Source organism: Microtus oregoni, unplaced genomic scaffold (genome assembly GCF_018167655.1).
Source record: "Microtus oregoni isolate MIOR12 unplaced genomic scaffold, Mior012 000003F_ref0000135, whole genome shotgun sequence".
Classification (NCBI taxonomy): Eukaryota; Metazoa; Chordata; class Mammalia; order Rodentia; family Cricetidae; genus Microtus; species Microtus oregoni.
This window is the reverse complement of record NW_024543062.1, coordinates 20,993,267-21,018,570: the sequence shown is the minus strand read 5'-3', so window position 1 is coordinate 21,018,570 and position 25,304 is coordinate 20,993,267. Positions and strand designations below refer to the sequence as shown.

At 49.3% G+C, this 25,304-nt stretch overlaps 1 protein-coding gene across 1 annotated transcript; it reads left to right on the top strand.

Moving 5' to 3' along the window:
- The first annotated feature begins 11,136 nt into the window (after positions 1-11,136).
- Positions 11,137-25,064, top strand: Orai1 (ORAI calcium release-activated calcium modulator 1). Its single transcript, XM_041649343.1, has 2 exons — positions 11,137-11,665; positions 24,040-25,064. Exons 1-2 carry the CDS (start codon positions 11,360-11,362, stop codon positions 24,634-24,636), a joined length of 903 nt encoding a protein of 300 aa, XP_041505277.1. The 5' UTR covers positions 11,137-11,359; the 3' UTR covers positions 24,637-25,064.
- Positions 25,065-25,304: the final 240 nt, after the last annotated feature.

Here is a 25,304-nt window from a genome sequence, read left to right as displayed (position 1 = left end):
CACACCTTGATAATCAGAGGTCCCAGCAGTTTTATAGTTTTAGAGGACCTAAGGGAACACGATGAGTGTTTCTCCTGTCATCTCAGAACTCCATCGTGTTCACTTTCACACATGCCCAAGGCTGGGCAATTTTTATTGCTTTGCTTGACAGTGATCCCCCAAAGTAGGGTTTTGTTTGTTTGCCTTCCATTAATCTTTCCTGATTTGCAGTACTGGCCTTTCTGCACTACGAGCAAGCGCTCTCCCAGGTTAGCTCTGCCTCTGTTATTAGAGATTAGGTCCTAGGTAATTGAAACTGGTCTTGAACCCCCTAAGTAGCCAATGACGACCTTGAATTTTCTTTAGCCTCTACTTCCCACATGCTGGGATTACCTACAGGCACCCTAGGTCTGGTTTCAAAAGGAACCCACTGATCCAGTTTGACCAGGACTAAATCCTGATTAGCAGTTTCGTTTTTAGCAAACATAATTGAGACATTGTTAAGGTTATCTTTATAAATTATGCTCTGCACTGGCATCTTCCGGGTAAGACCACAGTGAATGGCAATGCGGAAGTGAGCAGTGGGTTTTGTTTCTTTTTTTTTGTTTGTTTTTTGTTTTTCGAGACAGGGTTTCTCTGTGGTTTTGGAGCCTGTCCTGGAACTAGCTCTGTAGACCAGGCTGGTCTCGAAGTCACAGAGATCCGCCTGCCTCTGCCTCCCGAGTGCTGGGATTAAAGGCGTGCGCCACCACCGCCCGGCTTGGGTTTTGTTTCTTCATTTGAAAAGAGAGAGAGGCCGGGCGGTGGTGGTGCACGCCTTTAATCCCAGCACTTGGGAGGCAGAGGCAGGCGGATCTCTGTGAGTTCGAGACCAGCCTGGTCTACAAGAGCTAGTTCCAGGACAGGCTCCGAAACCACAGAGAAACCCTGTCTCGAAAAACCAAAAAAAAAAAAAAAAAGAAAAGAAAAGAGAGAGAGAGAGATGGCTTGGCAGTTAAGAGCACTTGCTACACTGACAGAGGATGGAGTTCCTTCTCAGGTCCTACATAGCAATTCATAGCCCTGTGTACTAACTCCAGACTCAGGGATCCAGTGTCCTCTTGACCTCAAGGGCATCAAGCATACATGTGGTGCCCATACATACATGCAATCAAACACCCATATATATAAAAAGTCTTTAAGAATAATAAATGAGAAAGAAAAGGTTAGCCATGTGAGGTGACTCACGCCCATATCAGGCAGGACAATCGCCATGAGTTTGAAGCCAGTCTAGGCTACAGAAAGAGGCTTTGTCGCAAAAATAAATAGGTGACCAGATGAACAGATAAATAGGAAAGAAAAGGTTAAGCGAGGTGGGGTGGTGCATGCTTATAATATTTAAAAAGTACCTTTTATGTTATGTGTATTTTTTAAATTTATTTTATGTATATGAGTGCTCTATCTGCATGTACACTTTATGCCAGAAGAGAGTATCAGATCCCACTGTATTTGTGAGCCGCCATGCCATTGTTGGAAATTGAACTCAGGACCTCCGGAAGAGCAGCCAGTGCTCTTAACCACTGAGCCATCTCTTCAAACCCCATGATGTGTGTCTTGCTGTACATAAAAGGAAGGGAGACTTGGCAGGTCAGCAGAAGCATCAGCTGTGCCCTCAGGGAGACAATGCAGGTGACTTCAGAATTTCAGGCCAGGGCCACCAAGCTGGCTCAGCAACCGAGAGCATTTCCCACCACATCTGATGACCTGAGCTCGATCCCTGAGACCCAGGTGGTAGAAGGAGGAACACAAGCTGTCCTCTGACCTCCACAACAAGGAATCTTGGCAAGGTCCCCCACATTCACACCCACAAATTTTATTTATTATTTGGTTTTTCAGGACAGGGTTTCTTTGTGTCACTTTGGCTATCCTGGAACTAGCTCTGTAGACCAGGCTGGCCTTGAACTAATAGAGATCCCAGAGATCTACCTGCCTCTGCCTTCCAAGTGCAGCGATCAGAGGCGTACGCCACCACCACCAGGCCAAAAAAAATTTTTTTTTAAAGACAGGGTCTCAGCCGGTGGTGAGGATTTGATTCATAACTGTTTCTATGTGCAGAGCTAGTTCTAGAACAGCCAAAACTACACAAAGAAACCCTGTCTTGAAAAATCAAATCAGGCTGGGCGGTGGTGGTGCACACCTTTAATCCCGGCACTCAGAAGGCAGAGGCAGGTGATCTCTGTGAGTTCAAGGCCAGCCTGGTCAATGAGAGTGAGTTCCAGGACAGGCTCCAAAGTTACAGAGAAATACTGTCTCAAAATCCAAAAAGAAAGGAAGGAAGGAAGGAAGGAAGGGAAAGAAGAAAAAAAAATCATATCAAAACAAAAAAGCCAGGGTTCTCATCTTGTCTCCCTGGTTGGTCTAGAACTCACTATATAGAACAAACTGAGTTGGAACTCACAAAGATCTGCCCTAACCTCTGCCTTCTGAGTGCTGGGATTAAAGGCGTGCACACCACAGCCTTAGAGAGACAGACAGGGAGAGAGGGAGAGACGGGATGGGGGCGGTGAGGGGTGATGAGAATCCGGGCCAGTCTAAGATACCTTGTCTCAAGGCAGAGAAAGGCATGATTCAGTGTAAAGCACACATCTATCTCTAGTACCAATGGGAGCACCGGGGGCGGGGGAAATGGGAGGAGGGAGGTGCTCATATGGTGCCAACGCTTTGTGAGCTTTGTGACCGTGGTGGTGAGGATTTCAGTCAGTCATAGCCATTTCTATGTACACCTAATGTATTAGTCCTAATTAAAAATTTTAATTTCCCAGGCTTGGCAGATGGCACAGCTGATAAGGTGCCCTGCCTTGCAAGTAAGAGAACCAGAGTTTAGATTCCTAGTGCCCACATAAAAAAAAGCCTTGCTGGCATAGTCGATTACCTGAAATCCAAGTGTTTGTGAGGCAGACTAGATCCCTGGGGCAAGCAAGCTAGCTAGACTAGCCATATCATAAGCTCTGGGTTCAGGGAGAGACCCTGCTTCAGTAAATGAAGAGTGCCATCCACCAAGATAAATGACATGAACCTCTGGCCTCCACTTGTAAGTGCCCATACATGCACACCACACACGCACACATGCACACATATATGCACGCATGCACGCACACACAGTGGCCTTTTAAACTGGTCATTACAAAAGTCAAGGGACAGGGTTATAACGAGGAAGAGTTTAATCCTCCAGCGCAGGGAAGTCAGGCCAGACACAGGGCAGACAGCTTTCGGCTTGCTGCCAGCAGCACCAGGTTTGGAGCCCAGCTGCTACCCTCTTGCCCGATGAATGAAGTAGTGACAGCCTGTGGAAGAAGGTGGCAGCCATCAGACCCCAGGCCTTGATGAAAGTGGGCCACTGGCAGAGAGTCCTTCTGGGACACAAAAGACCAAGAAGCAGGTGAGCAGGCTCTGTCTGACTGCGTCTTCAAAGAGCCGGTCTGTTTCCCAGGGGAGAAGATAAGTCTCTGAGAAAGGTACCTGGCAGTACAAGGAGATAAGGGGCTCCTGCACTGTGAACACACCCACGTTACAGCTTTGTCTTTGTATGTCAGAGTTATTTATTTACGGAGCATTTCAGCAGGAAGACCAGGGAGCCTTCCTTCAGACATTTATCGAAGTACAGTAAACCCAGATACTGACTGGGGACCGGAGTACACAGTAGCCGTTTGGTAAAAGTACATTTCATTCCATGAGGATCTCAGACCTAGCATCTAACAGGTACTCAATAAATGCTCCTCTAACTGAATATAAATCACTTGCACCAAGCTTAGCAAGTAGGCATCTGCTAAATGTGCAACTGCATGCAGGGATACTATGAAGCGTGGCCTGGGGAGATTCTGAAATATTGGAACCTGCACCTTTTTAAAAATTTATTTTATTTTTTGAGACAGGGATTCTCTCTAGCCCTGGATGTCTTGGAACTCACTCTGTAACCCAGACTGACCTCAAACTCAGAGATTCACCTGCCTCTGTCTCCCGAGCACCACAAGTGGAGACAAGATCAGAAATTGAAGGTTATTCTCAGCTACCTACGAGTCTGCAGCCAGTCTGGGCTTCCTGAGGTGGCCCTATCTCAAAACAAAGCCATCAGATTCAGTATCTGATGACAGCCTGCTTCCTGGCTCAGTGGTGGCATATTCTTGCTATGTCTTGTAGTAAAAGAGACAAGTGTTCTTTGGGGCTTCTTTTATGAAGACATGAATACCAGTCATAAGGGAGAAGATAGAATGCCATCAGATAAAGCTTCCCTAGTGGGAAGCTGAAAAGCCACTGAGTTGCCTTGCACAGTGTAGCGAGCTAAATAATGGCCCCCTCTATACACATCCCCTGGAACCTGTGAACAGAACTTAGATGGGTTAGATGGGAAAGGCTTTACAGAGGGTTTTTTTTCTTTTCTCTTCTCCTCTCCTCTCTCCTCTCTTCTCTCTTCTCTCTCTCTTCTCTCTCTCTCTTCTCTCTCTCTCTTCTCTCTCTCTCTCTCCTCTCTCTCTCTCTCTCTCTCTCTCTCTCTCTCTCTCTCTCTCTCTCTCTCTCTCTCTGAGATAGGGTTTCTCTGGGTAGCCCTGGCTGTCTTGAACTCCCTTTGTAGGCTATTCTAGCCTCAAATTTGGAGATTTGTCTGCTTCTGTCCCCCAAGCGCTAGGATTAAAGGGGTGTGTTGGCCAGGTGGTGATGGTACATTCCTTTAATCCCAGCACTTGGGAGGCAGAGGCAGGCGGATCTCTGAGTTCGAGGCCAGCCTGGTCTACAGAGCAAGTTTCAGGACAGGATACAAAGCTACAGAAAAACCCTGTCTCAAACTCCCATACGCACAAAAAAGGGGGTGTGTATGCTGTTTTGCCTGGCAAGCTGTACCTTTTAGAAAGATTTTCTGATTGCTCTGACAGAATGGGCTCCAGGAGTTTTAAAAATAGCCACAGAAGAGTTGGGCAAGGGACAGCTGACATCCAGGTGACTGGTGATGACACTCTGGATACAATGAACAAGAGGAAGCTGGAGGAAAGAGCTGACTTTAAGAAAATGTTCAGGACCAGAATTGGCTGGGTTTTCTGATGGACTGGATGGTGAGGGAAGGAGACCATAAAGGAAGGGGTTCGAGTATCTCCTCAGGTGATGGGTGTTCCTGGGAAGCAGGGTATTTTTATGTGATTAGCCTGGAATAGTTCTGAGAAATAAGTGCCCTTAGTCTAAAGGGTTTTTATGAGCCAGGGCAGAGGATTAAAGGCAGCCAGGCTCCAGAGAAATCCCAGGTCAGTAGACTGCGGAGTACGGAGACTATAAAACTAAACCTTAAAATGTTTTGACTCTTCACTCCCTGGGCTCAGAGTGTCGCTTTAAATATGTGTTTGGCAACATCAACTGTTCTATTTTTCTTTTTAATTATACAAAGAAAGATCCTGGAGATGGCCCAGCTCCAGACTGGAGGAGGCAAGGGGAATTTGGCAACCGCAGCTGAAGGCAAAGACACTAACTGAAAAATCAAGAAGATTTCAGATCTTTCTGGAGGAGCCGTGAGACCAAGCTCCCTGCTCCCTGAACGCGGTGTGGTCAGGCCTGACTCAGGATTTCTAAAAGGAGACAGATAGACTCACCAGCTTAGAATGGACCCAGGACAGATGGACGGGTGTCTGGATAAAAATATCTCCACACTAATGCTAGACTTGTACCTTGAGTTTACTTCAGGCTCCACAGTCATCTTCCCTTTTCATCCTATGAGAGCAGAGAGCTTACTTACTCCTTTTGTCTGTCAGCACTGCCTACTGTGTGCCAGGCACTGGGTGAAACTGGTATGGATTCTGTTTGTGCACCCAACTACCTGAGTCGATATTATCTTTTTTTTAAATTAATTTATTTATTATGTATACAATATTCTGCCTACACGTATGCCTGCCGGCCAGAAGAGGACACAACCTCATTACAGATGGTTGTGAGCCACCATGTGGTTGCTAGGAATTGAACTCAGGACCTTTGGAAGAACAGTCAGTGCTCTTAACCACTAAGCCATCTCTCCAGCCCCTCGATATTATCTTTATACCTGGTTTCTACACATGGTATTTGAGGCAACAGAGGGCAATGCAATTCCACAGCCCACTGCTAGGCCTGGACCTCTGCACCCTCAAGTTCATCCCATCCTCTTATCCCGCTTTGGTCCTGCATCACTGGGAGCCATCCTTCTGGCCGTTCAATCAGCAGGCTTTCTGCACAGACCAGACCAATGGGAGGCAGGGAAAAGAGCGGATGGGGGACCACCTGGAGGGAGGGAGGGTGGCAACTGTGTCTTCCTTTCCCTTCCTTCAGGGCATACCATATCTGTTCCTTTATTCTGCTACCTGTTTTTCCTGTTTGGAGTCTCAGGATGAACTGCCCTTGGTAAATACAGATTAGCCCATTCAGTGCCGCGGAGCTGCCTTCATTCTTTGATCCCTGCACAGCCGTGAAACGGAAAATAGCCACCATTTATTGAGCATTGTGCTGACTGCCAGACAAATGTCCTGTCACAAAACACTCGTAACAACCCTGGCTGCCTGGTGTCATCGTGATTCCCGCTTGACAGATGGAGCCTAGACAGGTTGGGATGTTTGCCCAGAGTAGCAGAGCCATGCACCGATGAAACCAGAGTCCAAATCCAGGTGTCCCTACCTCACTCAGTGGTCTGCCATTTTCCTTATTTCTGAATGTACTTGCAGCCAGCCCCCTGATAAATAAGGATGCAACCTCTCTGGTCAGCTGAAGTCTCCTCTTAGGCCACTCCAGGGTCCTGAGATTAATCTCTCAGGCTAACATTAAGAAAACACTACAATCTACGAGCTCAGAGATCTGTTCATTTATTATTGTCTCGAGACAGGGTCTAATTATATAGCCCAGGCTGGTCTCAGACTCTTATCTCCTACCACAACCTCTCAAGTGCTGGGATTACAGGGGTGCCCCACCACACCCAGTTAACGGATTTATTGTCTCAGTTCTGGAGGTCAGAGGGCAGCCAAGAACTACAGCCATATAACTCTGATGTCACCCAGTCTCCCCAGTGTGTCAGGAGGGACACCCTTCTCAAGGCTTTAGAGGAAGATCTGTTTTGGCCTTTTTGTCCCTGCCTTTGGTGTCCTGCATGTACTCCATCAGATGATAGCAGTCTTTCCCTGTGTCTCATCATGTCTATGTGCAGATGCTGGGTGTTTTAATTTCACGTGTGGGTGTTTTTGTGTGTATGTATTTGCATCAGAGGTGTGCCCAGTGCCCAAGGAGGTCAGAAAAACGTGTCTGATGCCCTGGAACTGGAATTAAATGATTGTGAGGCATCATGTGGATGCTGGGAATTGAACCCAGGTCCTCTGCAAGGACAATGGGTGCCTTTAACCACTGACCTATCTTTCCAGCCTAACTGTGTATTTTTAGGACTTTGTAGCCCAGGGTGGCCTAGAACTCATTCTGTAACCAAGGGTACACCTGCCTCAGCCTGTGAAGGTCCAGGATCAGAGTTATAAACCACCAAGCTGAGCTAACATCTCAGTTTTGCTTAAACCAAAGCTCCCAGAGGAATTTGCCCAAGGTCACATTGTAACTGAGCAGAGAGAAGCACAACCAAATTTAAGCATGTAATAGACTCAAAACATTTGAATGCTTAGCTAGAATGGCTTCTTTTTAAAGACTTTATATATTTTTAATGTGTATGGAGTGTTTTGCCTGCAAGGATGTGCACCACGTACAAGGAACGCCTGTGGTAGTGAGAAGAGGGTGTTGGATCCCCTGATGCCAGTTGAGAGTCACCGTGTGGGTTCTGGGGAACCAACTGCAATACTCCTACTAGCGCTCTTAACCACCGAGCCAACTCAGGGTTCCTCTGTGTGGCCCTGGCTGTCCTGGAACTAGCTGTGTAGACCAGGCTGGCCTCGAACTCAGAGATCCACCTGCCTCTGCCTCCCGAGTGCTGGTGTTAATGTTTTTCCCGCGGTATGAGCATGTTGCTACCACCTAGGCTACTCACCCAGCAGTCTTTGATCAGCCCCAGGCTATGGCCATTAGTCCCAGTAAATTGAGCCATTTTCCTTGCAGGAGGTCTCTACACTGTCAGGCACAAAATTGATTGGAAAAGAAAAGTTGTATTTAGCGCTTTTTTTGAGATACCGGCACCAGAGGGTGAAAGTGTACCTTGGGCCAGTCACTTGAGGGAGTAGCTGGCTGGCTTGGAGAAACTGATGAATCAGGATTCTGGGTTCCAATCCTCTCTGTTCTCTGTTGGCGACTTTTATGTCTTTTAGCACGGTGCTTTCTCGCTGGTTCCTGAAGTTCTTTATCTTTTGAAGTATGGGTCCTGACGGCTTTGTGGCCTTTGTGGCCACTCATGGTCCCACTTAATCCTGGAAGGGAGACAAAGGTTACTATGGGCCCTTCTATCCTGCAGGGTCAGCGGCTGGATTCTTTCTTTGCTTTGCTTTTTGGTGCCAGGGTTGAACCCAGAACTACACGCTGAGCTGTTTTCTCTGTTATACAGATGGGCTGATTCAAAATCAAATTCAAAATTAGCGTGATAAGGAGAGGAGGGGAGTTAGCACGTGGCAACCAGGAAACATCTCCACTGTAAAGGCCCCTCTGCAGCCACCTCTGCCAGAACCCATTGCTCTTTGTGGTTTCCAGACTCCTCCCTCCAGACCTCAGCCCCTCTCTCAGCAGAGTTTTCTTTAGACCAAGGGCATTTGTTACTTCATTCAACCTGTTTCTATACACACACTCTAAGGGTGCTCACGCTTTAGCGGGGGTCAGATCAATACACAAATCGGCTAGATAATCTCAGATGCTGTCTTAGTGTTGCTGTGATAAAGGCCAAGATCCAAAGCAACTCCAGGAGGAAATTTGACTTACGCTTCCCAGGTCACTCTATGTCAGGACAGAAGCTGAAGCAGAGACCAGACAGGAACACTGCTTCCTGGTGCGCTCAGCCTGCCTTCTTTAGAAACCAGGAATACCCACCTAGCAGGGACAGCTGGGCCATCCCATGTCAATTATCAATCAAGAGAATGTCCTACAGACTTGCCTACGGGCCAACGGGCCAACCTGAAGGGTGCATTTTCTCAATTGAGAGCTGTTCTTCTCAGATGATTCTAGCTTGTCTCAAGCTGACAAGAAAAAAAAAAAGAAAGAGCCAGCACGAAAGCTGTCACAAACGGAAATATGCAAGGAAAGATATCAGGGCGACCACACACGTCCTGGTGAGAGGCTGTGTAGGCAGAAAGAGGTCTTTTTGGAAGTGATATTTGAGTCCAGATGCAGATGGTAATCAAGAGTGATAAGCATAAGAGGGGCGGTGGTGGTGCACGCCTTTAATCCCAGCACTTGGGAGGCAGAAGCAGGTGGATCTCTGTGAGTTCAAGCCCAGCCCCCTGCAAAACAAACTCAGCGGGGTGAGATTTCAAATTCTAAGTCCTCAATCTTATTTTGTCGTTTTGATTTTGTTATTGAGCTGGTCTTTTTCACGTAGCAGTGGCTGGCCTAGAACTCACAGAGATCCACTTGCCCTGCCTTTGTCTTGCTGAGATTAAAGGCAAATACCACTGCAGGCTCAGAGTTCCGAGTCTTTATAAACCAGGGAAGAAAGCCCCTAGGGGAATCTTAGAAACTTGGCTGGACGCATTCTCCTTTGTACCATGTGGTTGGGTGGAGGGCTGCCCTCTAGTGGTTTTACAAGAACTATCACACCATAGACCTGGAGTGCCACATGCTTAGGACTTGACTGGGGTCTCAATGTGTCACTTGTTCTTTTTCCCACATGTATTCAGTCAACAAATATTTCTTCAATGTGGAGCGTGTGCCAAGACACAAACATCCTGAACTCTGGGGTTAGAGCAGCGGAACCACTGTTAACGCAGTGGCTTTGGATTTAACATTGTCGAGTTCCTTAGTCCGTACTTCACCTCTCCTGAGCCCCGCCCTCAACCCCCGTATTCCGAAGTCCCTGACTCGTGGTCTCCGCGCTTAGTTTCCTTTCTCCTTAGGTCCTGACTCTTTACATTGCTGGCCCTAGTCTCAGTTCAGATGAGACCCAGAGGTGTGAATGAGTTTATAGTCTGCCCCCACAGAATAGAAAATCCCATGAAGAGACCCGGGAATGGTACTACTATTTGGTACTATTATTTACTTATCTATTTATTTATTCGTTTATTTATTTTGAGACAGGGTTTCTCTGTGTAGCCTTGGCTGCCCTGGAACTCACACTGTAGACCAGGTTGGTCTTGAACTCACAGAGATCCACCTGCCTCTGCCTCCTGAGTGCTGGGATTAAAAGCACGTGTCACCACCGTCTGGCTAGTACACAAATTTGATGCAAGCACTCCGGAGCCCTGGGCAGATGGATCTGTGTAGTTTGAATCCAGCCTGGTCTATAGGACACGTCCCAGGTCAGGCAGGGCTATGTAGTTCTCAACAAAACAAAACAAACAAACAAACAACAACAAAAACAAATCGGGACTATCCCTGTGTTACTATCCACTTTTTTAAAAAAAAGTTTTTATTTTTCCCTATACATTTACAGCCTTCTGAACCATAATTTACACGTTGGTGTTTGTGCGTCTCTTCTAGTAGAATGTTGGCTGCAGGGAGCATGGAATTTTGTTCTTGTGTTCTGAAGCAGGCACTCACTGCTCCTTCAAGCTCGTGATGCTCCTGCCTCAGCCTCCCCAGTGCTGGGATTACAGACAACATGACCACTCTGGGATCGACATTTTCTCCCTCTTAATCACAAATTTAACGCCTGCCCTGAGTGCCTGGAACAGTGTTGGCACCCAGTAGGCACTCAATAATCACTGACCAAACTCTAGACCGCCACTTGGTCTTTTTCCAACAGACCTTTTGCCACCTTGTTCCAAGGAGGAAACAGGCCTCAGGAGGCGCTCAGAGGTGACCTCAAATGGCTCAACTCAGAAGCTCCGGGAGCAAAGCCACAGGAGCAGCTGCAGAGATGAGAAGCGAGGCCTGTCAGCGTGGGGCGCTTCCAGGAAGGCTCGCCAGGGGCTGTGGGCGGAGCCGTAGGAGGCGGCGTGGGGCACGTAACTCGCAGGACACCGCCCACCTCCTTGTGGGCGGGGCATCCGAGAGGGTGTGGTGTATGCAAATAATCGCGGGGGGCCGGCCAATCGTGGAGCGCGCCGACGTGCCGTCCTGGGACCGGACGCCCGTCGGCGCGCAGGCTCAGGTTGCTGCCGCTTGGAACTTGCGGAGCGCTTCTGTGGCCAACGGCCTCGGCCTCTAGATCGGGTCCGTCCGGCCGCGTGCGACAAACTCGAGTGGGAGCAGGCGGAGGTGCGGCGCGGCCCAGGGCCGCAGCCTTCGCAGGCGCCCGCCGCTAGCCGAGCCTTCGCAGAGTTACTCCATGCATCCGGAGCCTGCCCCGCCCCCGAGCAGCAGCAATCCCGAGCTTCCCTTGAGCGGCGGTAGCAGCACCAGCGGCAGCCGCCGGAGTCGCCGCCGCAGTGGGGACGGGGAGCCCTCGGGGGCCCCACCGCTGCCGCCACCGCCCGCCGTCAGCTACCCGGACTGGATCGGCCAGAGTTACTCCGAGGTGATGAGCCTCAACGAGCACTCGATGCAGGCGCTGTCCTGGCGCAAGCTCTACTTAAGCCGCGCCAAACTCAAAGCGTCCAGCCGGACCTCGGCTCTTCTCTCCGGCTTCGCCATGGTGAGCTCGGGCCGCCCTGCCTTCCTCTCCTCTTCCTGCTTCGGCCGCTCCCCCCCGCAGCCCCGACGGGGCCCACAGTTGGGAGCGGGTTGGGCGTGCCTGGGGTGAGGGGGAAGAGCTGGGATAAGCCGTTGTAAGCGCCGGTGGAAAGCCAAGAGGTACTGAGTTGTGAGGGAGAAGTAGACGACCCGAAATACCCAGGCACAGGTGTTTTCAGACCGGTACCGTGTTGCGGCAAAGAGGTTAGGGGCACAAAAAATGTTCCTTTCCTGAAGTTGATAGTTTTAAAAAGTCTGTTCTGCATGTATGTGTTCAGGGGCACAGGGAGAATGCAAAAGGTCTGACCCACTGAGGACAGGTGTCAAGGGATGGAGAGGAAGAGCTACCCTGTGCGGTGCCCTCCCACACACCTAAGGCCAGAAGGTATTACCATGGCTTCTTTATCAAATACTGGAGGGGATTTCCTAATGCTTTCCGCTCCCCATACTCCACACGCTCTTAGCTCTCACTCCCCCCACACCCCCACACTCCCCCGCATTTTCCAAGAGCCTCAGCCTAAGGTTTGACAGCCACTCCCCATCCTCAGTTTCTTCTCCAGAAACTTGTCTCTGAGTCACGGGGTGTGGGGGAGGAGGGTGGGACATGTTCCCCTTGAACGGCTCTCGCTTGATTAGGAGGTTGATTAGAAGGTCGGTCCTTAGAAGACGGTGGTACAAGATGCGGCAGCTGGAGGTGCCCTGGAGGCTGCAGTTAAGCTTGAGAAGTTCACTCTGGGAATACCTTCAGGCCTGACAACTTGGAGTTTGCCTGGGGCAGGGCCCCACATAACAATTTCATTATTATCTTTCGGTGATGTCAACCTGCATCCACGAAGTTTATCTCCCTCCCCTCACCAGCACTCCCACCCCCACCCCTTCCTGAGAATTAGCTAAACCTTGGCCTTGAGGAAGGGAGTGGCTGGCACCCTTAGTGTTTTCTTGGGAAGGGAGTGTTGCAAGTGTCTGGGTCTCTCCCTGTCTTGGGTCAGGGCAACAGTGAGCCTGACTGCTTTAGAGGCTCTCAATGCACTGGGCCTGGCCAAAAGGCCAGGAGAGGGAGTGATGGAAATACCCCTCCCGGCTATGCCACCTGCTTATCACTCTCAGGCCAATCGCACCCTTCTGTCCCTCGACCTTGATTTCTGAAATGGTAAATAAAAACTTATTTAAAAGTTCCTCTGATGCCACTGGGTGGTGGGAAGGCTGAGGCAGGCAGATCTCTTTGAGTTCCAGACCAGCTAGGACCACACAGAGAAACTGTGTCTTCAAGGTGGGGGGAGTCGTTCTCTTGCCTTTAAAAATGAAGTTAAAGGGCCCTTTAGTGGTGAAAAGAGGGAGAGTTGGGTGAGACCTATAATTACAGGAGGAAGAGGCAGGAGGATTGCCCACAAGTTCAAGGCCAGCCTATTCTGCTTAGTGACTTTAAGCCAGGGCTACTTATTAAGACTTTGTCCTGGAGAAAATAAAGGAGTTGCCCTGTAGTTTTTGGTTCAGGCAAAATGATAAAATGTTTCTTCTTTTCCAGACAGAGTTTCTCTCTGTATTCCTGACTGTCCTGGAACTCGCTCTGTAGGCAGGCTCAGAGATCCACCTGCCTCTGCCTCCTGAGTGCTGAGCTAGTCTGGTAAACAGGACTTGACTGAGGTCAGCAGACAGGCAGCTAGTTCTTGCTTAGGCACATGTACCACCTGTCACCATAGTGCTGTGATCAGTGTCCAGCCAAAGGCAGGTAGCACCAGGCCTGGGGAATGAAAAACTAAGCCAAAAGGTTTCTGTGGACGCTAAAGAGAAAGTCTTACAGTCTGTGGAGGTGAGCCACCACTGTGTCCTCTTCCTTCAGGTGACACTTTCCTTCTTTAGGTGATACTCTCCTACTCTGTTGTCCTCATTCTTGACTCTGCAAGGGGCCAGGCCTCCACTAAAGACTGCGGAGGATTTCAGAAGACTGAGAGCGGAGCTCATAACCTGAGTGGGCGTGGGCATCTCCACACTGTCTGGGAATTTGGTTTTCTCAGCCAGGGTGGAGTAGGCTCCTCAATTCCACACCGGCTCCACGCCGGCTTCTCCTACACTCTGCAGACTGGGGGCGTTTGAATCCCAGGACAGCCTCCATGCTGGGCAGCAGATTTGAGAGGGTAGCTAAGTTCTTGCTGTGAAGCTGGACTTCTGAGAGCCCTGGAGACATGGTCTGAGCTCTAATTGTGCCCTGCCCCCACTGCCCACTGAGTGAACCTCAAGAGAGGAAGGGTTGCCTGCCTCCCCAATGCCATGGTAACAGAGTGACAAGTTTCCTGGATTACTCTCCCTCGGCTTGTGAGTCAGCACAACTAACTTCCTGTCCCCAGAGGGCTTCCTTCCTACAAACCTGGAAGAGTGAGGAGCTCACATGACCTTTGCTCTTTAGGGTCAGCCAGGGTGCCTAGAATGCCAGATTCACCTCTTCCTCCATAAAGTGAGGGAGAGTCTCCCAAAACACCTAGGGGAGATCGAGCCAACCCTTACTTCACATAGGAAGAGCAGCCAGGTACCTGTAACTTGACGAGGGTGTCTGGAGCTTAGTCTTCTCACATGTGAGGTGGGCAGATCCTAGTCTCTTGACGTGAATGAAGATTCGCTACAAGGGTCCACGGAAGGGAGAGGGTCAGTTTCAGGGTCTGATGATGTACCCTGCTCTTGTATAGTCTGCTGGTGAGACTCTACAAGATACAGAATAAACCTGAACATAGGGTAGATATGCATCTTGCAGTGTCCTTCGGAGCCTGCCTTCCAGCTCTCCGTACCTAAGGTTACCACTCGACAGCCTGGACAGGACTCCGTAAGGACTGTGTGCTCATGCATGGCAATCCGGTCCACTGAGGAGGGCAGGCTGTAACGTTAGCCTAAGCGGACAATAATTGGGAAGGTCACTGGTGCAGTAAACAAAATGCTTTCCATGACCTGGGATCAATTATTTTTGGATTATCTTCCTCCTCAAGTTCTGCCCGCCAACCCCCTTTTGTTCCAGGTTCCAGAGCAGGTTCAGAAGTTGGCTGAGATTTCTGGGAAAATGAGTTGGAAGGAGACCCTCAAGCCATGAGACGTTATTGAGTGTTTATGACGTCCTCAGAGCTCAGGGAGCCTGGAGATGATCGTTAGTGCTGGAGCTGATGAGGCTCTTGCCCTAGGCCAGCCAGGTACAGAAAGTTCTAGAAGCACCACCATGGCGTCTTTTTCCAAGCATGGTTGTCCCCGTGAATGACTTGCCTTGGTGAAGTCACGTGGTTGGGAAAGTGGCTGTAGCCTTCTGAATGGCACCGAGAGAAAACAAGCATCAGCCGGGCGGTGGTGGCGCACGCCTTTAATCCCAGCACTCAGGAGGCAGAGGCAGGTGGATCTCTGTGAGTTCGAGACCAGCCTGGTCTACAGAGCTAGTTCCAGGGCAGGCTCCAAAGCCACAGAGGAACCCTGTCTCGAAAAACCAAAAAAAAAAAAAAAAAAAAAAAAAAACAAGCATCAGAATGGTCAGGGCATAGAACCCAGAAGCTCTAGGATAGAGGAGTAGGAACAGGGACCGCATCTATCCAGCTGGGATGTCCATCTCAGCCCAGCCTCTTCAGACTGTACAATCTGGGGGAAGTGGAAGTCACTTAACCTCCTTGGATCTTGATGTCTCACCTGTAAAATGAAGTAATAATAACAGCAATCTTGTTGGTGTGAGGATTTGGTGGATTGGTATTTGCCTAGATATCTGCCTTGGTATCTAGGAAACTTGTTTACCTGAGTTTCCAAGGTGTGTGTTGGTGGGGGGAGAGGTGAACTGGCGAGAGCAGTTACAGAGATCAGGGCAAGATGGGGGGTCTTGTATGACTGGCGTTGTGCCACACACCAATTCACTATGGTAGCCAGGCATGGTGGTGCACATCTTTAAGCCCAGTACTCAGGAGACAAAGGCAGATGGGTCTCTGTGAGTTTGAGCCCAGCCTGGTCTACATAGTGAGTTCCAGGCTAGCCATAGAGTGAGACTTGGTCTTAAAACTTTATGGTAGAGGCCCTTGTTTGGCTGTTTGGGAAGTTTGAGCTCCGGTGTGGGCCGTAGGAGCTATCAGAGGTTACAGACCCAGGAGTGGCATGGCTAATGTGATAGCGCTGGCCAAAGTGGCCATCATGCAGGTCCCGTTGTGTCTGGAACAAGCCCAGACCCCCTTCTTTCATTCTTGTTTAAACCTCACAGGGCTCCTTGCAGCTCAGATCGCCAAAAGTAGGGCTCAAGTTCTAGTGTGTCTAATTTGGAGCCTTTTCTCCTCTTCCCCCTCTTGCCAGTACTCCCTTAGCTGGTTGATACCCAGGCCTTTGGAGCCTGCCAGATGCCCAATTCTGCATGCAGGATTTGTATGCTGGGCTGCGTGTAAATGGAATGCTGCTGAATGTCCCAAGAGGAGGTTCATGTCTGCCCTACTGAGAAGCCTTTTGTGAGACTTCACAAGTGCCTGCGGCGTGTTTCTGGAACTCTCAGCTGGGAACAGTGAGCCCCCCCCCCCCATCCCTGATTGGTAAGGAAAAAACTCTTCTGAAGTAGGTTTCCCAAGGCAGTGCCCTGTTGATGCGTGCTGGGTAGAGATGGAGGATACTCAGAAGAAAATGAAAGATGAAGTTAAAGTGGAACTTAGCCAATTTCTCTGATGAAACATCTCAGGGTCTTTAAGTATGCTGCTAAAGAGGACGGATTCAGACAGCACCACAGCCGGACAGTGTTGATTTGTTTGTTTTTTTAAAAAGGATCGTTGTGATTTTTATTTCTTTGAAATTGTGTCTCTCTGGAGCCCGATCTGGCAGGGAACCCCTGCTCTTCCTGCTTCAGTGTCCTGAGTGCTAGGAGGACAGGCATATACGGCCACGCCTGGGTCAGAAGAAGGGATTTCTCTGTGTAGCCCTGCCTGTCCTGGAACTCACCCTATAGACCAGGCTGGCCTCAAACTCAGGGATCCTCCTGCCTCTGCCTCCTGATTGCTGGGACTAAAAGCATTTGTCACAACACTTGCTGAGAAAGCTGTCCTACAAAGTGATGAGGTTCTTATGGCATTGTCACTCATGTGCCCTTAAACTTGGCTCTGATTGGTGACCCTCCCCCAAGGGAGGACTGTGTGTGACAGAGTGTTTGTCCAACCCTGGGGTCAGCCAGCTTTTTCTGTCAGGGCAGTGTGGTTTTCCAGGTAACTGTCGCACTCTGTTATTGGCCTTAGATGTTGTGTAAATTAAGGGGTGTGGTCAATAGAGGGGTGTGGGCCTATAAAACATTATGTAAAATCCCAATCTGAGGGCTCTAGTTGATCAACCTTCGGTCTGAACTTTGGTCTCCAATCTGCTAAAACTTGTTAGTGCCAGCCTTACTGATTTTTATTTGTTTATTTTGAGACAGGATCTTACTATGTAGCCCTGGCTAGCATGGAACTGTGTAGACCAGGCTGGCCTCCAACTCCCAGAGATCCACCTGCCTCTGCCTCCAGAGTGCTTGGATTAAGGTCATGCACTGCTACATCCAGCCTTGTTTATATTGTATTTCTACAAGTAATATATACATTCTAATAAAATAACAATCAAACCAGTGGTGATGGCACACACCTTTAATACCAGCACTTGGGAGGCAGAGGCAGGCGAATTTCTGTGAGTGCAAAGCCAGCCTGGTCTACAGAGTGAGTTCCAGGACAACTTGGACTGTTACACAGAGAAACACTGTCTCTAAAAAACAAAACAAAAGATATCCATCATATCATTACAGGGAGGTGTTGGCGCATACCTTTAGTCCCAGCACTCAGGATGCTGGTCTACAAAACGAGTTTCAAGATTGGGTCTATAGCTACTGATAAACCCTGTCTTGAAATTGAAAAACAGGAAACCAACCAAAAAAGCTATCACGTCATTAGAAACATATCTAGAAACAAAAAAAAGTTAAAAGATGGAGCTAAGCAATAGTAGCACATGTCTTTAGTTCCAGTAGCACTTGGGAGGCAGAAGCAGGCAGATCACTGAGTTTGAGGCAAACCTGATCTACAGAGTACCAGAACAGCCATTACTACACAGAGAAACCTTGTCTCAAAAAAGTGAAGACAAAAAAAAAAAAAAAAGGTGGGCATTGGGGTTCACACCTGTCATTCCAGCACTTGGGAGCAGGAAGATCAGAAGTTCAAGGTCATCCTTAGCAGTGAGTGAGAGGCCAATCTGCTGCAATAAGACCCTGTCTTGAAAAGGAAAAAAACACTTCTTGTTCTTTAGAATGTACTTGACCCAAAAGAAAAGTTAAAGGGATGCTTGGCTGAACCTCAGTTTTAGAACACTTGCCTGGCATGTGCAAAGCCCTGGGTTTGAATGTTAACAGCACAAAGAAAAAGAAACTGCTAGGCATCCACTCAGGAAACCCAGACAGGAGGACCGTGAATAAGACCTTGTCTCCAAAACACTGAAGCATGGGTGGTGGGCAGTTGGCTCGGTGGTTAAAATGCAGGTTGCTGAGCAGTGGTGGCCACACCTTTAATCCAAGCACTGGGGAGACAGAGGCAGATAGATCTCGTGAGTTCGAGCCCAGCCAGAGCTACAGGACAGCGGGTTACACAGAGAAACCACACAGAGAAACCGTCTTAGAAAACAAACGGAAGGGCTGGAGAGATGGCTCAGTGGTTAAGAGCATTGCCTGCTCTTCCAAAGGTCCTGAGTTCAATTCCCAGCAACCACATGGTGGCTCACAACCATCTGTATTGAGATCTGGTGCCCTTTTCTGGCCTGCAGGCATATACACAGACAGAATATTGTATACATAATAAATAAATAAATATTTAAAAAAAAAAAAAAAAGAAAACAAACGGAAGAAATAAAACATGTGGCACTTGCAAGGGGACCTACCTGGCTTTGAGTCCTAACTCCCAAATGGTTGCTCACAGCCATCCATATCTCCACTTCTGGGGGTCCACCACCCTCTTCTGACCTCTGAGCTCATGTACCTAACGTAAGTTCAGGCAAAATCCTCACATAAAATAATAAATCTTAAAAACAAATAAAAAAATGTGAAGAGAGAGACAGGATGAGACAGGAGGATTGCCAGTCTGAACTACCAAGTGAGGCCCTGTCTCAAAAATAAAAGTGGCGGGGGGAAGTCAGGGGGACGGACAGGCACCATTTTGCTGAATTTGCAGAATGACACCTTTACTCAGAGAAGTGACAGCCTCATCATCAAGGGTCAGGTGTGGTGGCGCACGCCTTTAATCCCAACAGTTGGGAAGCAAAAGCAGGAGGGTGTCTCTGAATTCGAGGCCAACCTAATTACACAGCAGGTTATAGGACATGAAGATCTACATGATAGAGAAAACCCTGGTCAAAACAAAACCAATAAATAAATAAATAAAAATGAGTGTGGACACCAAGATCAGTAGATTGGGGGGGGGGGTTGTTTTGTTTTTAGAAACAAGGTTTCTATAGTTTTGGATCCTGTCCTGGCACTTGCTTTGTAGACCAGGCTCACAGAGATCCTCCTGCCTCTGCCTCCTGAGTACTGGGATTAAAGGTGTGCGCCACCACTGCCCGACTTTCTCCGGTTTTTTTTTTTTTTTGAGCCAGCTAGGGGGTCCAGCACACACCACCACCCCTTTGACCCTGGTGTCCTGTGCGCTGGCCCTTCTGTTTCTGCCCTTGGGTTAAGGAAGATTGAATGCCAGGCTTTTAGGAGGGTTTGCCCAGTAGCTATGGAACAGTATTTGATTTCCACAGTATTGTCTCTCCTTCAGAATGGGAGGAGATATCTCTGGAATTCTCGGGGGGGGGGGGAGTAGTGAGCCCGAGCTTGTAAGAATGGATTGCATTGACAGGCTTCAAGAGTAAGTGGTTTTTAGTGAAACTTTTGTTTCTGTTTCATAAAAGAGTGCATATCTATTTTTAGAAACATTTATTAGAGTGCTGGGCTACTGTGGTCAAGAGAGTTTATAAACCACGGGACTGGATTCAGATCTCTCAATCGATGGCTTGCATTTGGAATGGAGTTGGAAAAGGCAGGCAGCTTGGTGAAGCTCATGTGCCTGGGGTCTGGAGGTCTCCCAAAGGCTACAGCTATCCGTAGGATGAACTGGAAGAACTAGGGAAAAGAAAGCCATGTTGCCCACTGTGGGTAGAGGGGTTGGGCAAGGCAAGTGGGGGGGGCTCTCTCCAAAGTACCAGAGTGGCCAGGTGCGCAGGGTCTCCATGGAGCCCAACAGGAAGGTAAGAGGTGGTATTCAGGTGGGAGGGGGCACATGGCTGTCCGGGTCAGCCGGGCCTTGCCCTCCCCAGGATCAGTCATCCTTAGCCCGTGCTTCAGTGCTAGGATCCCCAGTTTCTCCGGTGAGGGTCTGTCGACTGGTGGGAGCTGGGGACCCTGTACAGCCGGGTTTGTGAAGGCCCCTGGCTGACTAGGAGCTGTTTATTTTGGGTTAACAGCCCTGCTCCCTGCTATATTTACCTTGTGAAGCTGCATGCAATCTGATCTGATGTGATCTCCTTGGACTCTGCTGGGGCCCCCAGATGTCAGCTGCCAGATCCTGCCAGGCCTCCCCTGACTTACTCCCCCGACCCTGCAGGACATACTCCTCGTGGGAATCCTTTCAGAAGAGGACTTACGCCTGTGAACAGTTTTCACGGGGTTCATGATTTATGCCAACCCCCCCTTACTCATTCAGAATCACTTCTTGTATGTAGCCCTGTGCCATTGAACTTGGTCCTACACGTGGCAAGTGTGCATCCTGCCAGCCTGTGTGGCTGGACTTCCAGGAATGGTAGATGAGGGTGACCAGGTTCCTTCTGGAGCAGCAGGTCCTTCCTCTTCCATGGGGACTTCAGCCTTCCCTCAGCCCAAGGCTGTGAGAACACTGACTTTTGTGCCCTAGACCGTGTGTGCCTCGGTCAGGTTTTATGACCCTGGTGACGCTGTCGTGCAGGGATGTTCAGTTGACCAGGTCTTGGGTGGAGTACACTTCTCTGCTACCCACACTGGGAGCTCGCGCTGTCTCTGAAAGAAATATACCAGGCCCCCTGTGAGGAATAGCGTGCAGGCACGGGGAATCCACCCTTTTTCTCTTCCACTTCTAGCTCTTTGTTTTTCTTTTTAACTAAGATTTATTGAGCTTCTCCTTTGGCCGATTCTGTGCTAAACATTTACACATAAAAACCTCATTTAACCTCAGTGACCATGCGAAAAAGTGCACCCTCATTACACACAGGCCCTGGCGTGGCCCTGTGTCCCCCTTCCCTACCCTAGCACAGCATAGCTGCCTTTCTGCATTGATCTCACTTTCCTTGTCTGTCTGCACTGTGCATGGAACCCAGGGCCTCACCGCACTAGACTAGCATGCTCTTGCTGGTAACTAGTAAGAATCATTGATGCTCTCTAAAGTTTATCCTAGGTCAAGCAATGTTTAAAGGGCATTTTGTGCTCACTATGGCGCTTCGTCCCTGTCACAAGCAGGCCTCCATCTTTTTTTTTTTTTTTATTGAAAATCAGGCCTCCGTCTTACAGAAGTAAATCCTGGAGTACTGAAGCCTTAACCGCTTACTTGTCCAGGGTCCCCAGCTTTGTGAGCTGCGGCACAGGTTTCACGATCAGCCTTGTGTTGTGGGTCTGTGTGCTAGACGCTCCACAGAGGGGGGCAGGATGTCACGGGAAGGTTGCTGGGATGCAGGAAAGTACACAAACTGACCATAAACACCCCCAGCACCAGCCCCACAGGGCAGCTCTGCACATTCCCTCCACCCCAGCCGGCAGGAGCCAGTGGATCTGCGGCGGCTCCTCTAGCCTCTCCTGCCTGTCCTTTCTCAGGTTTCAGTATCCGGAACAGCAGGCCAAAACAGGAAGAGGAAGTGTGGGGGTGGGGAGGTGGCTGGAGGTATGGCTGCTGAGAGTACCAGGCTCCTCCAGGTAGAGGTAGAGACTGGGCCAGAGCCTCAAGATGTACCTTGCCTTGTGCTCTTCCATGCCCCTCACCCGCATGTACTGAGTTGCCCAGCTCCCTTGCCCGCATGGGCTCAGAATAATTCTCAGGGTTGGCATTAGGCCACCAGGGAATCTTAAACAATGGTCAAATGCCTCATGGCAGTGCCCCAAATTTACATGAACTTGAACCGTTTTATAAATTCTCAGGCTGGAGCATCATTATCCTTGCTAGTCGTGGCAATTCTTAGGCAAAACCTTTAAATCCTGTTGAAGTGTTCTGGCTGTTTGCAGCATCCGCTCCTTTCCTCAGACTATCTCATTGCTCTGATCTTTCTCACCCCTTCTATCTTACAAAGATGCGTGGGTCTGGACAGAAGCTTTAGAGGGGAACTTGGAATGGCTCTGACTTGAGCCAGGTCCACCGGTGACCTGCTTCTCTGGAGCTGAGCCTGTCTCTCCAGCAGGAGGGTGAGAACTGCAGCATTTCAGGTGGACTGGGATAGGAATGAAGGGGTTAAATTGAGTACTAATAAAACCTATTTTTACTGTGCCCCTCAGGTTTTAAAGGTTTGTCCACACCACCTGCATTTACCATCATTTTGCTTTATTTTCTCATTAAAGACGGGGTCTTGTGTAGCTCAGGGTGTTCTTGAAGTTGCTGTGTAGCCAGGGATGACCTTGAGCTTCTGGCCTTGCCTGTACTTTCCCAGGGCTGAGATTCCAGGCATGAACCACCACGCGTAGTCTGTAGTATAGCCGTGTTGGGGATTAACGGGGCTGCCTGCATGGGAAGCAGGCACTCTACCGAGTTAACATTCCCCAGCCTTCCTTTCCCCTGTCTCTTTGCTGCCCTTGACCTTCCGGCCCACATGGGCAGACCCTGGCAATACACCCAGCACCCAAATCTGATAAGACCCAGGTGTAAAGAGCAGGTGGCAGGCCCAGAGTATGACCCTGGTAACCCCAAATCCTCAAGTCTCCAGGAACTTGGGGAGCTGGTGTGTGAGCCCTTGGGCTAAAGGACATGGCCATGGGGCTTGCTGGCTGCTGAGCCAGACAAGATACAGGCACAGGGTTGAGTCTGTCTGTTCTGAGAAGCAGCTCTTGGTTCCTTGTTGGCTTGTGCGCTCTGTTCTCAGAACGGACCTAGATGTGATGTGAGAAGGCCTTCACTTCTCTAGCTTCCAACCTGTTCCTTGTCCCCGAGCAGGACATGAAATAGAGTCCTGTTTTACTATGACAGTGTGGGGCCAGATGAAGTAATGGACGGTAGTTGTTGGGGTTTTTTAGGTTTTGTTTTTTTTTTTTAAACATTTATTTTATTTATTTATTATGTATACAATATTCTGTCTGTGTGTATGCCTGCAGACCGGAAGAGGGCACCAGACCTCTTTACAGATGGTTGTGAGCCACCATGTGGTTGCCGGGAATTGAACTCAGGACCTTTGGAAGAGCAGGCAATGCTCTTAACCACTGAGCCATCTCTCCAGCCCCTAGGTTTTGTTTTTGTTTGTTTTCAAGACAAGGGTACTCTGTGTAGCCTTGGCTGCCCTGGAGCTGGCTCTGCAGACCAAGCTGGCCTGGACCTCACAGAGATCCACCTGCCTCTGCCTCCTGAGTGTTGTGAAAAGGTGTGTGTCACCACCATCCTTTCATCCTTTGATTTTTTTTTAATTTATTTTATATGCATTGGTGTGAAGGTGTCAGATCCTCTAAAACTGGGGTTATAGAAAGTTGTGAGCTGTCATGTGGGTGTTGGAAATCGAACCCGGGTCCTCAGTAAGAGCAGCCACTGCTCTTAATTGATGAATCATCTCTCCAGCCCTGGCTTATTTTATTTTTAAGGTATTTTAAAGTTTTCTTGATCTGGAGAGATAGTGAAGCAGATAAAAGTACCAGCTACCAAGATTATCAAGCTTTGTTTGATTTCCAGGATCCACGATAGAGGAAAAAACTGTGTTCCCCCCACATACACCCCAAGGCAGAGACAAATGGATCTCTGAGTTTGAAGTCAGCCTGGTCTACAGAGAGACTCTTTGTTGAAAAAACACAAACAACAAAAAAATTACAGAATGCATAATATACTTTACTGTAATCTTCCCTGACTCTGGTCAACACTGACAACAGCAGCGTTCCCATTTGGAAGATGTTTCTTGTACACCAGGAACTCTCTTAATTGTTAAAATAGCTCTATTTTCTATATGGTAAGGCTCAGAGACACTGACTTCCTAAGGACACACAGCTAATGGATTCATTCTTGCTGTCCTCGTCAGTAGTTTTTGCTACTTCTCTACTTGGAGTGGGTAGGGCTTTATCATTCCCAGAAACAGAATCTGAGAGGCCAAGGGACAGGTTGGTGGGAAGGGAACTAGGATTTGGCCTGCTGCTTACTTCCCTGTTCCCCTCCCTAGGTGGCGATGGTAGAAGTCCAGCTGGATACAGACCATGACTATCCCCCAGGGTTGCTCATTGTCTTCAGTGCCTGTACCACGGTGCTGGTGGCCGTGCATCTGTTCGCACTCATGATCAGTACCTGTATCCTCCCCAACATTGAGGCTGTGAGCAACGTCCACAACCTCAACTCGGTCAAAGAGTCGCCGCACGAGCGCATGCACCGCCACATCGAGCTGGCCTGGGCCTTCTCCACTGTCATCGGGACGTTGCTCTTCCTGGCTGAGGTTGTGCTGCTCTGCTGGGTCAAATTCTTACCCCTCAAGAGACACTCAGGCCAACCAAGCCCGACCAAGCCCCCTCCCGAGTCAGCAGCTGTCGCCAACAGCAGTGGCATCACCCCGGGTGAGGCGGCAGCCATTGCCTCCACTGCCATCATGGTCCCCTGTGGCCTGGTTTTCATCGTCTTTGCTGTTCACTTCTACCGCTCACTGGTCAGCCATAAGACAGACCGGCAGTTCCAGGAGCTCAACGAGCTGGCAGAGTTTGCCCGCTTGCAGGACCAGCTGGACCACAGAGGGGACCATTCTTTAACACCCGGCACCCATTACGCCTGAGTCTTTGCCTTCCCACTGGCCCTGGGAACTTTCGAGCTTTTGCCTTAACGCCCTTCCCATGACCTTGTCCTGGCCGGTTCTAGAGGACAGCCTGTGCAGGCGGCTGGGCTTCACCACGGCAGAGTGTGGAGGGAAGAGGCTTTAAAAAAAAAAATCACTGCACTTTGAGACTTTCTTCTGTGAGAATAAGCACTCCCTGTTCTTCCAGCTCTGGGTCCCCTCCTGGTAGGATGTGGGGGTGGTGTGGGACAGATGCTCTTTGTCCAATTTTCCTCCCCCGTACCAGTGCCACCCGGATGCTTCCTGTCCTCCTTCTCAGCCTCCTTCCCAGTTCGTGTGAATGTGTGTGTGTGCGTGTTTGTGTGTGTGTGTGTGCACACGCATGCTCGTGGGCGTGTCACATAAAATATACACACAAGGGACACCTCTTCTCGTGTCTGCGTTTCTTGGGTCTAGACTGTGTGATAGAATGCCCTAGTCAATTGATCTTTTTGAAAATTGAGGAAAGGGGCTCAGGGACAAAGAACACTAGCTTCATGGGGCCAAAGCCTTCGCCTCGGACCACCAACCTCTACAACAGTTGTGCTGCTGGGCATGGAACTCAGGACTTGACCCGGCACTCTTCCACTGAGCTATACTCCAAGACATTTAACTTTGCTCGGATAAAA